Source organism: Pongo abelii, chromosome 8 (genome assembly GCF_028885655.2).
Source record: "Pongo abelii isolate AG06213 chromosome 8, NHGRI_mPonAbe1-v2.0_pri, whole genome shotgun sequence".
Lineage (NCBI taxonomy): Eukaryota > Metazoa > Chordata > Mammalia > Primates > Hominidae > Pongo > Pongo abelii.
In genome coordinates this window covers 101,386,208-101,401,659 of record NC_071993.2, presented here as the reverse complement: position 1 = coordinate 101,401,659, position 15,452 = coordinate 101,386,208, and the positions used below count along the sequence as shown (strand labels likewise).

Here is a 15,452-nt window from a genome sequence, read left to right as displayed (position 1 = left end):
GATCAAAACCTCTAAACGGCAAACTAAATTAGTCCTTCAGGGATAAGGAGCCAGAGACTCACAAGACTATAAATCAAAAGCCAAGGAGAACCATGCTCATAGAAGACATAAACTAGGCCAGGCGCGGTGGCTTACACCTGTAATCCCAGTACTTTGGGAGGCCGAAGCAGGCGGATCACAAGGTCAGAGACCAAGACCATTCTGGCTCACACGGTGAAACCCCCTCTCTACTAAAAAATACAAAACATTAGCCGGGCGTGGTGGCAGGCGCCTGTAGTCCCAGCTGCTTGGGAGGCTGAGGCAGAATGGCGTGAACCCGGGAAGCGGAGCTTGCGGTGAGCCGAGATCGCGCCACTGCACTCCAGCCTGGGCGACAGAGTGAGACTTCATCTCAAAAAAAAAAGAGATCAACTAGAGGTGAACTAAGTTTTACCAAGATTTCAACATAGCCCAAACCCAATAACCCTGATAGGACTGAAGACACCAACCCCTCGTGATTAATATGTTGTTTAAAAAAAGAGGGAAAGGAATTAAAAGATAAACAATTTCAGCTGGTAATATTACAAGGAATTAAATAAGCATTCTGGAACTGAACAATGCAGCATCTGAAATTAAGAACTCACTGAATGGATTTTACCAACAAACTGGAAGATTGTATAACTCCCAGTTATATATGAGACTAGAAAACTCAAGACAGGTCAAAAATCTCAAACTGAGCACAGAGAAAAAAAAATAATGAGAAGACTAAAGTAGTGAATGAAACGTGGGATATATCCAAAAGATCTAAAGTTAGAATCTCTGAAAGAAGACAGAGAATGGGGTATGTGGCAAACAGACTTGAAGATGGCCTCCATAATTCCCACCTCCTTGTGTTCACACCTTTCTGTGACCTCAAACAATCCTGTCGGACTACATCATTCTTTGTTATAAGGGGTTGTCCTGTGCTTTATGTTTAGCATCTCCAGCATCTACCCACTGGATTACAATAGCCCTCTACAGTTTTAACAACCAAATGTCTCCTGATCTTGACAAATGTCCTCTGGAGGACAAAAATCCCCCGATTGAGAATCACTGATCTATACTGGCGGAAAAAGAATTCCATCAGTGGCTGCTCCTGAAGCTGGAGGTGGGGCAGGGATTGACTAGGTTATAACACAAGGAAACAACTGGAGATAACAGAAATGATCTGTATCTAGGCTTTATCAGTCGTTATACAAACATATATACATATGTAAGTATAAATTATAAGTAGCTTATGGATAGATATTTTATATATAAGTAAAATTACAAGTAACTTATAAAAAACTGTCAAAATTCATGTAATTGTACACTTAAAATGCACTTATTGAGGGCTGGAGGGGGTGATGGTCTCCTATGATGTCAGGAACAGGAGGTTGTCTGGGGAGGGGACCTCTGGGACTTGAGTCCCACAACTCAAGACTCAAGCAGGATTTCAGGACACAGAAGTTCAGGACAGAGCCCAAGGCCCCAGGAAGTACCGTGGGGTCTTTTGGGGCCTGAATCTATCCCTGACTCTGGTGCCCAAAGAAAGAAAAGCTTCAATGATGCGTCCACCTGCACATGAGCAACTGTTTAAGGATGGAGGGTTTGACCCAAGTGATGGATGAGCCAGCTCTACTTTCTCTATACGTCGCCCATTACTAAAAAGACCTTGAAATGAGCAAATACCAGGTATCAGTTGTGTACAGAAATATGGAGCCTTTAACACATATATTTCTCAAAAATAATTAACCGAGCAGTCAAAACATATGCACATAGCTATATATTTATTAAACAGGAAAACATATATAGAGAAATTTACCCTCAATAATCAGAAAATATACATTCTTTTCAAGTACAACTGGAAGCATTCACTAAATTAACTATGTACTAGGCCACAAAGATGCAACGATATACTCCAAAAAGTTAATATCATGCAAATTATGTTCTCTGACAATAATCCAACATAGAAGGAAAGCAATGAGACAATTTTAAAAGAATATACCAGCAAACTAAATATCTAAGAAAACTTTCAGTTAAAAGGAAATCATGAAAGAAGTTAAAAAACACAAAATTAAATAACAATGAAAACACTACCAGTCAAAACTTATGAGAAAAGTCTAATAGAGCATTTAGGGAAAAAATTATATCTTTAAATATCTTATTAGAGAATAAACATCGAAAGCAAATCAAGCATTTAAGATGTTGCTTATTTTATACCAAACACAAATTAACAACGAAGAAATGTTTAAGATGAAAGCAGGAATCAACAAAACATGTCAGAGATTTAACAAAACTAAAAGCTGATTCTGGGAGATTAATATAGGCAGAACTGGCAAAACTAACCAAAAGAAAAGCAGAGATGCAAAAAAATAAAATGGAAGAAATGCAAAATTGAACAACTACCACATTATGAGAATGGCAAAAATTAGACAAATGAAGTACTGGCAAGGATGTGAGGAAATGGGTACTCAACTCAGTCCTGCTGGTAGGGGTGTAAACTCATACAATCATTCTGAAAAGACACCCGTTAAGTACTGAGTGAAATTTACCAGAGAAATTCTTGCATAGTTCTGTAAGTGAATAAGTTAAATGTGGTGGATACACACTGAAGAATTAAATGTACACAGAGCAATATGAACCAATCTCCAAAATATAGTAGTGAGTGAAAACTAAGTAACAGCATGGAATATTAGAGGTAGCACATCCTACATACCAAGTTGTCAAATATACTATCCCTGTACACCTTTATTTTTTGAGACAGTCTCACTGTCGCCCAGGCTAGAGTGCAGTGGCACAATCTTGGCTCATTGCAACCTGTCTTCTGGGTTCAAGTGATTCTCATGCCTCAGCCACCAAAGTAGCTGGGATTACAGGCATGTGTGCCACCACATCCAGAAAACTTTTTGTTTTAGTGGAGATGGGGTTTCACCATGTTGACCAGGCTGGTTTCAAACTCCTGGCCTCAAGTATCCGTTCGCCTCGGCCTTCCAAAATGCTGGGATTACAGGCATGAGCCACTGAGCCTGACCCCACCCCCTTTACATTTTTAAAAATGTCTGAGGTCCTCAAATAACTTTTGAGGATTACATTGATCGAAGAAATTGGAGCTGAGTTTCTGAATATACAAGCACACATTCTATTACCCATCAGTGATGTCCTGACATTATGTAGCTTCTGGAAAACTCCACTGTTCACTTGTGAATGTGAGGAAAAGCCAAATAACATCATAGTACCAGTATAAAAATTCTGATCTCACATATTCCCTGAAAAGGATCTTGAAGGTTCAAGACCACATCTTGATGGTGATCAACAGATACATTAACTTCCTTTTTTCTGTCTCAGACTCTTGGTTAGGGCAAATTTCAAATCCATTATAATACATACATTGCAGCAACACTGAGTTTCTTATAACAGGTACTATCCAAAGCTTTCTTTTTTTTACATGCATCACTTAATCCTCACAACCACCTGAGGATTAATACCATTTACCTGTTTTACAGATAAGGAAAACAATCATTTTTCAATTACGACTATGCCCCCAAACACTGGTTTGGATGGAGCCTTCACTGGTATAGAGAATGACTAGACTCTGGCTATAATAAAGGATGGTTTAATCATCCCCTGAAGCAATGCATAAGATAATCTGCAATGTATCTTCACATACTGTACCTTATTTGATAGGCAAGAGACCCATAAAGGAAGCTGAGCATGGATTATCAGCTTCATCACAAATTTGAAGAAACTGACATTTATGTTATGTTGCCTTACCCAAGTTGGGACATCAGACAGAGCAGTAACTAAAATCCAGGTCTTCTTCCTATTACATGCCGTAAAAGGTACTGTTTCTTTCCCTCCCCTCAAAATTTTCAAATGTCAGCTTTTAGGAAGATCCAATCACTCTCAACTAGAATTGTTCTCTTCACTTAAAATTTCTCAAGCCTAACTTCTTTTTGGGTCCTACAAGCCAGGAAAATACCTCAGAATTGGAACCACATGTTTACAGTATAAGAAATTACACAAGTGTGACTTGGGCAAAAAGAGGATACCTTTCCCCTTCAGAGAAATAATCCCTTTATCCAAGGCCTGGAGATTAGTGTTTGAGGTGGAATAAAAGCACAGTAAAATGATTCTATGGTTTGAATTTTGGCTCTTCTGCTCGAGTACTTTCTTTGGTAGTACACTAATTACCACTGAATTACTAATTATTATTATTAATTACTAATAAAAGTAAAATGTAGTAGTGGTGGTGGTCTCTTTGACTTATTGAACATTAAGTGGCAAACATTACATGAAGTACTTTATGTACACTCTTTCACTTACCATGTCCTTGAGATGATTATGACTAAATTTAATAAATGTCCTTTTGTGCATTAACCCATTTAAACCCGACATCCCTGAGATAGGAGTAACTATTACTTCCCGCACTTGCAGAACAGTTTATAACTGCTACAGCCAGGCCTTAGCTACTATGCAATATTATAAAAAAAGAGTACAAAAACATGAAGAAATCATGAAAGTCCCTTCAGTACAGCCAGAAAAGAACACTTCTAATTACTCAGAGAAATACATGTTGTGTCAGTTGCTTTATCTCCTTTAGCGAGGGAAATCTTCTAAGGTCTTCAATGACATGTCACTGAAACTATTCCCTCACACTTAAATAATGTACATGAAGATAAACTTCTAGGCTGTAATTTTCTTCCTTCGACACACTGGAAATTTTACTTTTTATCTTACTATTAAAACATCTGTTATCAGCCAGGTGCAATGGCTCACACCCTGTAATCATAGCACTTTGGGAGGCCGAGGCAGGCGGATCACCTGAGTTCAGGAGTTGGAGGCTAGCCTGGCCAACATGGCAAAACCTCGTCTCTACTAATTAAAATACAAAAATTCTGGGCATGGTAGTGGGAGCCTGTAATCCCAGCTACTTGGGAGGCTGAGGCTGGAGAATTGCTTGAACCTGGGAAGCGAAGATTGCAGTGAGCCAAGATCGTGCCACTGCACTCCAGTCTGGGCGACAAGAGCAGAACTCCATCTGAAAAAAAAAAAAATCTATTATTTGATCGATGTTCTTTTGTAGGTGACCTTTCTCTGAAAGATTTGTAAGATTGTCTTTGATGCTCTTATTTGCTCTATAATGCATACAGGTGTAGGGTATTTCTTGTTTTCTGTTTAACAGTTAACAAATGAGGTCTTTTTTTTTTTTTTTAAGTAAGAAACAAGGTATCACACTGTTGCTAGACTGGAGTGCAGTTACGTGATCTCGGCCACGTGATCCACTAGCCTCAGCCTCCCAAAGTGCTGGGATTACAGGCACCACCGCGCCTGGCCTCATTTATTTCTTTAATTCTAGGAAACAGTATTTTTTTTAATCCAGTGTATTCGCTTGGTTTTTCTAGCTTTATTACTGCTTTGTTTCCAACAGGCTGTTATATAGTGGTGACAAAACAGACAAGAGGCTCAATCTCAAGGAAATAATGAGGCAGACAGATTAGCAACAGTGGGATATTTTGTAGGGGAAAGGGAGATCATACATTCTAGGTGAAATGTGAGCTAAGACCAAATTAGCAAGCAGCTATCATGCACGTATCTGAGTGAGGAATACAACTAAACGTCAATTCCAAACAATAACGAATTGATCAATGATGAATTTAATCTCAAAGTTGGTGGATGCCTCTCTTCAGGTCTGCTCAGACCTCAATTTTCCAATCTTGTCCCCCAAGAAAAAGATTAAACCTGTCTTGTGCTGAGTAGTGTAATATTCCAGTACGGCTTCCCTTGCGCCCTAGTGCTAGTACGAAGAGAAATCAATGAAAAATGTAGAAACAAGTTTGAATACAATAGGAACAGGACAAAGCAAAGCTTCTTGCCACCCCATGCTCCCAAATGTGCCTGTGTCTGATTCTCAGCACTAACTACTCATGTGAGACATCTCAACTTGATAAAACATTAAAATGGATTTTTGTCTCATACCATTCAAATACCCAGACAGAATAATTTCAGTGTTCAGTGGCACTTCCAAATCCCAACTCAAGTCCAGTAATAAATGGTAGAGACTTAAGAGAGGCAAGATATACATGTAACTGATCTGATCTCACGAGGGATTCTCTTACGATATATTTCATCTACAGTAAGAGAAATCGTCTTATTAACATTCCCCAAACTTCATTACTTAACACACCTATCACAGTTTTTGCTATGCAGAATTAATCCATGGTAATACGGATTACGAAAGTGAATCACCCTGAGATGGGGTTATTAACTAAAAGGGCAAAGAGAAGCTTATGAAATGCTAATGTGGATAGTAAAGTGGTGGATATATACTGGGCGCAGTGGCTCATGCCTGTAATCCCAGCACTTTGGGAGGCCGAGGCGGGTGGATCACCTGAGGTCAGGAGTTCGAGACCAGCCTGACCAACACGGAGAAACCTCGTCTCTACTAAAAATACAAAACTCGCCGGGCGTGGTGGCACATGCCTGTAATCCCACCTACTCGGAAGACGGAGGCAGGAGAATCACTTGAATCTGGGAGGTGGAGGTTGCAGTGAGCCAAGATCGTGCCACTGCACTCCAGCCTGGGCAACAAGAGCGAAACTCCATCTCAAAAAATAAAAATAAAAAAAAAAAAGAGGTGGATACAGACAAAAAGTGTAAATCAAGCTAGCGCTTGCAAGATTTTAATATTGTACTGAAAGAAAATTGTGGGCTGGGTGCGGTAGTTTATGCTACTGGGAGGCCAAGGCAGGAAGACTGCTTGAGGCCAGAAGTTGGAGCCGCCTGGGCAACAGTTTGCAAACAAGGCTTTAAAAAAATTTTTTAAAAACACCTCAACTCTACAAAAAAATTTTAAAATTAGCCAGGAGTACTGGCACACGTTTGCAGTCCCAGCTGCTCAGAAGGCTCAGTGAGAGGATCCCTCAAGCCCAGGAGTTGGAGGCTGCAGTGAATTATAATCACGCTACTGCCTGGATGACAGAGCGAGAAGTCGTCTCACAAAAAAAGAAAAAGAAAAAAAAAAAACTAAAACACTGCCATATCTGTGTTATGACTATACTGTTTTACAAATAACATTTCTTTTTAAAGTGAAAAAAGAAATGAAAGAGACCTTTCTTTGACCACTTTAATTGTATGAGTTGTGGTAGACAGTATTTAGCACAACAACCACTCATATATTATTTTAAAAATGTCCTAAAATACTTTAGAGAAGAGCAACAGTTCACATGCTACTCTTTTAGGGTGCTGTAAGAAAGACAGTGAAGGATATAGAGGAATTTAAAGTGCTAAGACTCAGGAAGACATAAAAGATCCAGTGACATGCTTGCAGGGCCAATCTATAGATTCATTAGGCTAAAGGATACTTAAGATTTCTAAGAAGGACAATAGGAAAAATTATGAACAAGTTAATACCGTCTTTAGATCTCATTTATCCTCAAACTGGAAACTGTGGAATAAGTTTTAAGAATACATTTCAACCAAATGTAAATAAATTTATAAACTTATTCTAGACTAATTTAAATAGAAATTCAGAACGAAATAATTCTTTGAAATAAAGACTACGGAACTTAAAACTATCAGAAGCACTTAATGTTCTTAATGTAAAAATTAGGGCTTTGTAGGCTTCTTATAAAATCTTACCTCAGGCCACGCACAGTGGCTCACGCTTGTAATCCCAGCACTTTGGGAGGCCGAGGTGGGCGGATCACCTGAGATCAGGAGTTCAGCACCAGCCAGGCCAAGATGGTGAAACCCTGTCTCTACTAAAAATACAAAAATCAGTCGGGTGTGGTGGCGTGCACCTGTAATCCCAACTACCCAGGGGGCTGAGGCAGGAGAATCGCTGGACCCCGCTCGGAGGCAGAGGTTGCAGTGAGCCGAGATCACGCCACTACACTCTAGCCTAGGCGACAGAGCAAGACTCCGTCTCAAAAAAACAAAACAAAACAAAAAAACTTACCTCAAATTGCTAAGACTAAAAAAATCATATACCATTGCTAAGACATTGATGAAGGATTTCATCACACATGTTTGCTTGGAAATGTTCAAGTACCACTTTTACCATACCTCTTAACACCTTCAAAATATGGAATAGTGACTCACTAAAGAAATAAAGCTAAAAAGTATTTTTTATACTTTGATCAGGTTCTCAAAGACAAGGCCTGGTTTAAGAATAATTTTTCATATAAGACAAGACAGGGAGTATTTGTTTCTATATCATGAAATGAGTCCATCTATTCCCCTCTGTCCCTTACTAAAATCTGGAAACTAAAATGACTGTAAAAAATGAAACAGGTGTTAAACACCCCCAGACAATAAAATAGAAGCAATGGCAACGCAAGATTTTGGGAACTGAAAAATAAATGGATCAGTGTTAACTGACTCAATAGACATGAGAAATTAAAGTATCAGTGTTAGATAGAGGTTTTCACTAAAAAACCCAGAAGTGGTTGAAAGAAGAGTTAAACACCATGGCCCCATACCTCCCTGTAAAGTAATTACCGCTCCCCCTCACAATGGAAGAAACGTCACGACTAACTCCCTGAAAAGGGTGAATCAGTCTGGAATAGGGGAATCCACATATAGACAGGGTACAGTAACTGAGGAAGTCTACATTTTGAACAGTAAAATCTCTAATACACTGTCCCTCCTCCTCACCCCAAAAGAAAAATGGCAAAGTACATATACTCACACAGGACAAGTGATTACAGAATTTCTCTCAGATATATATGTACATATTCTCTCTCATATACATATACTGACAATTGGGTGACCCTCAAATAAATGGTCTAGTGAAATCACACTGTAGTAAAATCCACCTGTTGAGAACCCTCATGCATGGAGCTTAGAGAGATTTCTTCTAGCTCTTAAATTTGAGGAAGAGTAAATGATCCCAAGGCATTTGAAGAAGCATCAAAATAAAAGACAGACTAAACTTTAAAAAGGGAAGAATCATTTAATGAAACAGACTATGCAGATGGGGGAAAGAAATTTTGTTACAAGTTCCAGGCAGAAGTGCTAGTGGTGGTGGCTCATACATATAATACCAATGCTTTGGGAAGCAAACATAGGAGGATCCTGAGGTCAGGAATTCAAGACGAACCTGGGCAACACAGCAAGACCCTGTCTCAAGAAATTTTTTTTTTTTTTTAATTATCTGGGCATAGTGTCACATGCCTGTAGCCACAGATATTCTGAAAGCTGAGATGGGAAGATGGCTTGAGCCCAGAAATTCAAGAAAGTAGTGAGCTATGATTGCACCACTGCTCTCCAACCTGGACAACAGCAAGACCATGTCTCATTAAAAAAAAAAAAAAGGAAAAAAAAGTTCTAGGCAAAGAAGAGACCACACATTCAAAAGACAAAACCCTCCAAGAAATCATTCTAAAAAATTCCCATGAATTAAAAGACATATTTTCAGACTGAGCTGATTCAAGAGTAAAACAAAACAAAAATAAGATACACAACATAAAGATGGGCATGGTGTCACATGAGTGTAGTCCACATTACTTGATTGACACAGGGGGAAAGATAACTTGAAACCAGGAATCCACATCAAGTCTGTGCAACATAGCAGGAGTCTCTTTAAAAAATGAAAAAAGACCCATACCAAGACACATCACTGTGTTATTTAGAATACAAAAGACAAAGAAACACTGGAAGCTCACATTAACAAAAGGCAGGTTCCCCGAACTTCAAGAGACTGGAAATCAAAGTGGCATTCGGGGCAGGTGCAGGAGCTCACACCTGTAATCCCAGCCCTTTGGGAGGCCAAGCTGGGGGGAATTGCTGGAGCCCAGGAGTTCAGGACCAGCCTGGGCAACATGGTGAGACTCTGTCTCTACAAAAAATTAAAAATTTAGCAGGGCATTTGGTGCATGGCTGTGGTCCAAACTAAATTGATGGCTGAGGCAGGAGGATCACTTGAGCCCGGGAGGTCAAGGCTGCAGTGAGCTGTATTCATGCCTGGGTGACAGAATGAGACCCTGTCTCAAAAAAAAAAAAAAAAAAAAAAAAAAAAGTATCATTAATTTTCTCTCCCACAACACTGGAAGTTCTGAGACAACACAACAACTTTCGAAATTCTGAGAAGATAATAATTCCTACTCTAAAATCCCAAACCAGAACTATCCATCAAATGTAGGAATCCAACAAAAATACAGCCAGATATGCGAGTTCTCAAAAAATTCATTTCCCTTGAATTCTTTTCTCGGGAAAACACGAAACAACATAATCCATCAAAATGAGGGAGTAAACCAAGGAGGAAAAAAGTTAGCTCCAGCCAGGCGCGGTGGCTCACACCTGTAATACCAACACTTTGGGAGGCTGAGGAGGGTGGATCACCTGAGGTCAGGAGTTCGAGACCAGCCTGGCCAACACGGTGAAACCCTGTCCCTATTAAAAATACAAAAATTAGCTGGGCATGGTGGTGGGCGCTTGTAATTCCAGCTACTCAGGAGGCTGAGGCAGGAGAATAGCTTGAACCCGGGAAGCAGAGGTTGCAGTGAGCCGAGATCGAGCCATTGCACTCCAGCCTGGGCAACAAGAGTGAAACTCTGTCTTACAGGGAAAAAAAAAAAAAAAAAAAGGGAGACACAAGACACAGTAAACAGTAGTTCCAAAACATGAAACTGCCAACAGGAATACCCAGGAGTATGGTAAAGGAAGGTTCCAGATGGAATCAGTTCTACAGTCCAAACTAGGAGTGTAGAAGAATGTTCCAGGGAGTAGAGGTGATGGGATATATTTGGAGGGAGAGGTTTATTACTGAATCATGAGATCTGTTTTAACATACTGAGGGGCTCATACTTCCAGAGTGATTAGATATAAATTACTGGTAGGTAAAAAACAGTTAAGTATTAACTTCAGGGAGAAAAAAAAAAGCTGCACAAGAATGAAAATAAAATCACAGCATATTCCATGGCTTATCTAAAGCTTTAATAATACTTACACAGCCATAACAAAAGTAATTATTGAGCCAATCAAAAATTATATAACTACACTAAAAAGATGTAAGGGATCACTATTTCATGTTGAAGTGGTGAGAGGTGGTAGGAATGCAGGCTTTTCAAGAAGGTATTTCTTGATCATGGTATCTCCCCTGCCAGGTAAGTATTCAAGAAGGTATTTCTAAGAATTTTTAAGCATTTGCTCTTAAATATGAGGAACAGTAAATGATCCCAAGGCATTTGAAGAAACATCAAAATAAAACACTAAACTAAGGGAAAAATCAAATGAAACAGACTATGCGGGGGGCGGCGGGGGGTGGGGCGGAGAGGGCAGGGGCGGAGACATGATGACTTTTATAGAAAGTAGGCTGGGCGCAGTGGCTCAGGCCTGTAATCCCAGCACTTAGTCAGAGGCAGATGATCACTTGAGGTGAGGAGTTCGAGACCAGCCTGGCCAACATGGTGAAACCACGTTTCTACTAAAAATAAGAAAATTAGCCAGGCATGGTGGCGCACACCTCTAGTCCCAGCTACTCGGGAGGCCAAGGAATGAGAATCACTTAAACCCGGGGGGCAGATGTTGCAGTGAGCCAAGATCACACCACTGTATTTCGGCCCAGGTGACGAAGTGAAACTGTTTATATAAAAAAAAAAAAAAAAAAAAAAAAGCCAGATGTGGTGGCTCACGCCTGTATCCCAGCACTTTGGGAGGCCAGGGCGGGCAGATCACGAGGTCAGGAGTTGGAGTCCACCCTTACCAACATGGTGAAACCCAATCTCTACTAAAAATATAAAAATCAGCCAGGCATGGTGGCATGCGCCTGTAACCTCAGCTGCTCAGGAGGCTGAGGTAGGAGAATCGCTTGAACCCGGGACACAGAGATTGCAGTCAGCTGAGATTGCACTACTGCACTCCAGCCTGGGCAACAGCACGAGACTCAAAAAAAGAAAGAAAGAAAAAGCACAGGCAACAAGATTTCCTTTAGAATCACACATGAAATATGAGGGAAAGAAGAGAAGAATGACTCTAAGACTTTTGGTTTAAACAACTGGAAGAATAAAGTTGTCATTTATTGAACTAAGGAAAATGCAAAAGCAGCAAATTTGGATTAAACAAGATGAAAAGTACAGATATAGTTATCAAGCACCCAGTAAACAGTCGGATATGTGAATCTGGAATTCAGGAGAAAGGTTCTGGCTGGAGATATAAATTTGAGTCACCAGCACAGTTCCTATTAAAGAAATGAAGACCATCAAGGGAATCCCAAACTAGGCTTAGGATATTCCAATGTTTAGAGGATAGAAAACGAAACAGCAAAGGAAACTGAGAAGAGAGTCAGAGAAATAGGAAGAAAAAGCAGGCAAATCTGTCTGCTAGAAGCCAAATAAAGTAAGTGTTTTAATGGAGAAGAGTCAACAACTGTATGAAATGCTGCTAATAGATCAAGTAATGAGGTCACTGACGTCACGAGACCTTAAAAATACCAGCTCCAATGGAAATGAATATCTGATTGGAATGGGTTCAGAAAAAACAGAACAAACTAAAAACAATGAATACAGGCAAGGAGTTTTGCTATAATAGAACTCTTTTTCAAGGAGTTTTGCTATAAAAGAAATGAGACATTGCAATTGGCTCAAGCTAGGACAAACAATATATCCACAGTATATAATAAAGGGCAGATGGGGACAGATGGGCACAGATGCTAGGTTTACAGATGCAACGGTGACAACTTTTAAAGATTCTTTTCTGATTGCGTCTATTTTCTCAGGGCAATAGGGAGCAAAGTGAGAGGGAGGAGATATGAGACGTGCAATGACAGAGTAAAACTATGAAACCAGTCATTTAGGACAATGTAACAGGAAAGACTGGGTCTCTTAAGGACAAGATCATGAGTTTCAAGCAAGCCTAGGTCAGCATGCTTATGTAATGGGTTAACATTTTGACTTAAAAAACAAATAAACCTGCTCTATAGTCTTTTATTTAACCGAATGTTCTATCTGAAGTTTTTCTTCACCACCAAAGAACTTATCCATGTAACCAAAACCCACTTGTACCCCAAAACGATTAAAATAAAAATTTAAAAGAAAAGACTTGTGCCAACAGGACACAGGAAAAAAAAAATTAAGTTTTTCTTAAGTGACGGTTCCATTATCCTAAACAGATCATCTGATCTGCATTTGAATATACATGGCAACAGCAATATTTTTCCATGAAATAAACACTAACACAGAAATGTATGGCTTATGGAGTACGTCCCCTCTCCGGGGTACATTCAGGATTTCTCTTCCTCATTGTCTGATATCCTTTCACACAGGGTCTAAATTGTGCCCCTTTTGGCCTTTATGCTGTTCTATTACAGATTGTGCATTACTTACATATTCCTAAGGCCTATTCTCTTATATTTGGTTCTAGTTAACCCACTACTATAAATTTTCAGGGTCTGTCTTGTTTGGCATGATACACTACCATTTCCAATTTCTAGTCATTTCTCAAGACCCTAAAGTTTCATTCAGAAACTTCTCTTGTGCTAACACAATGTCCACTTGAAATCTCTATATGACACACTCCTATAGTACTAGTGAATGAAACCAAGAAAACAAAATAACCAAATCCTACCGACAGCCAAGTCTTTTGCTATTATTGCACCTAAGCTATTCCTGAAGAAATAATTTAATGAGATCATCTTATAAGGAACATTTATTTGGTAAACTATCTCATAGAAATAGACTCTAAAATCAAACAATTTCTTAAACAACAGAGAGCATAATCCCAATCTCTCCCCATGAAAAGCCTACTTCATAACTGAAGTACCTAAAGCCCATGAACTGCATTACTAGAAGGAGGGAAAAAAGACATTTACTAAACTTCCACAGGAAGACTGTATAAATCTGGAAGTGGTTAAGTACACATCAGCCTGTATCCAAGAATACTACTCAGTCTCAAAAATTAACTGAAAATCTAAACTTAATATGGATACTTCTTTGTTCTTGGTAAGGCTCAGAAAATTACCATCTATTTAAGTACGCATGGTACTAGTTACATGTCAACTGATATAATAAAAAAGGTGAAGTGGACAATCAGTATTTCAAACCCAATACAGGGAAATCACTAGATGTAAACAAGAACTTTTAAAAGCTATTCTTGAGCTCCAGTTTAAAACAAACATTCAGGACTGGAATCTTCGGAATTTTCTAGTATCTTGAATATCCCCATCTTCTCTTTAATTGGTCCTGAAGCATTCATTTGATCTAAGGGAAAAACATTAAAACAGGTACATTTTAGAAGTATAAGAAGAAGAAATCGTAAAAGAAACATCCAATATGATGTTATGAGAAGTGAGTCGTCCAAATTATAAAACTCACAGTAATACAGGGCACTCTCTTCCTTAATCACCAAGATTTAATAGCAGTGAAAGCAAAAAGGTACACTATTCTTAATACAACAACTAGAATCAGACTCTTGGGAGCATACAATCTAAAGCATCAATTTGCTAGTCAAAATCTCTTTTGCTGAATTTAAGGTAAGATAAACAAGTCAAAGAGCAATAAATAACATCAATTTGAATCATGTTGTCAGAAATGTTTTAAAAAGAGGCCCAATCACGGTTCGTTTAAAAGCTGAAAACACACCATAAAAAGCCTACCTTGAGAAACATTTTGAATCAATGACAATATGTAGTCTCCTAAATTTTTATCAACATTTGACAGCTGTGAAATGAAATCTGATTTTAATTTGTATTACTGATTTCTAATCATCCTTGTCTGTTCATTAGATATTTCTTTCTCTCTTGGTAATAGCCTGCTCTTACATTATCTGTTTTCATTATCAACTTTTATTTACTTGCATATCCTAAACACTTCCTGTTATATGTTGCAAATATTATCTGTAGTTTGTCTCTTATCTCTTTATGGTGTCATCTGTCTTATAGTAGTCTTTCCTATTAATGTAATTAAAATCTATGAAATCTATCATATAATTTGTGATTCCTGTATTATAAAGAATTCTAATTCTAAAATCATAAATATATTTTCCTGTCTTTTTAGGTTAAAATTCTACCTTTAATATTTAGGTTTTGAACACATGGATTGTTAATTTATCTGAAGTTTCTAAGTGCAGTGTGAGGTGAGGAGAATCTAAGTTAATTTTTCCCCTATTAATTACTATTTCCCCAGATCATCTATTGATTAATAGGAATTTCCTACTAGTGGTTTGAAGTTCCATTTCACATTTATTAGCTTTTCATGAAAGCTGTCTTTCTAGATTCACCATACTGTACTTCTAGCCAATATATCACACCATGTGCTAATTCTACCATCTTGATTACTATGACTTTTAAATTTTTAATAAGACTTTATACCTGGTATAGAATATCTTGTGCTTCAAAATTGTCTTGGTTCTGGCCCTTTATTACTCTTTCATATAAATTTTAACAACAGTCTGTTTTACAAAAAGTCATTCTGGGATTTTTTTTTTTTTTTAAGAGACAGAGTCTCACTCTGTCACCC

The 15,452-nt window shown here is 38.5% G+C and overlaps 1 protein-coding gene across 5 annotated transcripts in view; it reads right to left on the bottom strand.

Annotated features, from left to right (window-relative positions):
• Window positions 1–5,182: 5,182 nt before the first annotated feature.
• HELLS (helicase, lymphoid specific) overlaps window positions 5,183–15,452 on the bottom strand; it is a 64,705-nt gene continuing 54,435 nt past the window's right edge. For all 5 annotated transcript variants that reach the window (XM_054522677.2, XM_024253832.3, XM_054522674.2 and 2 more), the window contains one exon: window positions 5,183–14,195. In XM_054522677.2, the coding sequence (XP_054378652.2) occupies window positions 14,101–14,195 (95 nt within the window). In that variant the 3' untranslated portion in view covers window positions 5,183–14,100. The remainder of the gene's footprint in view (window positions 14,196–15,452) is intronic.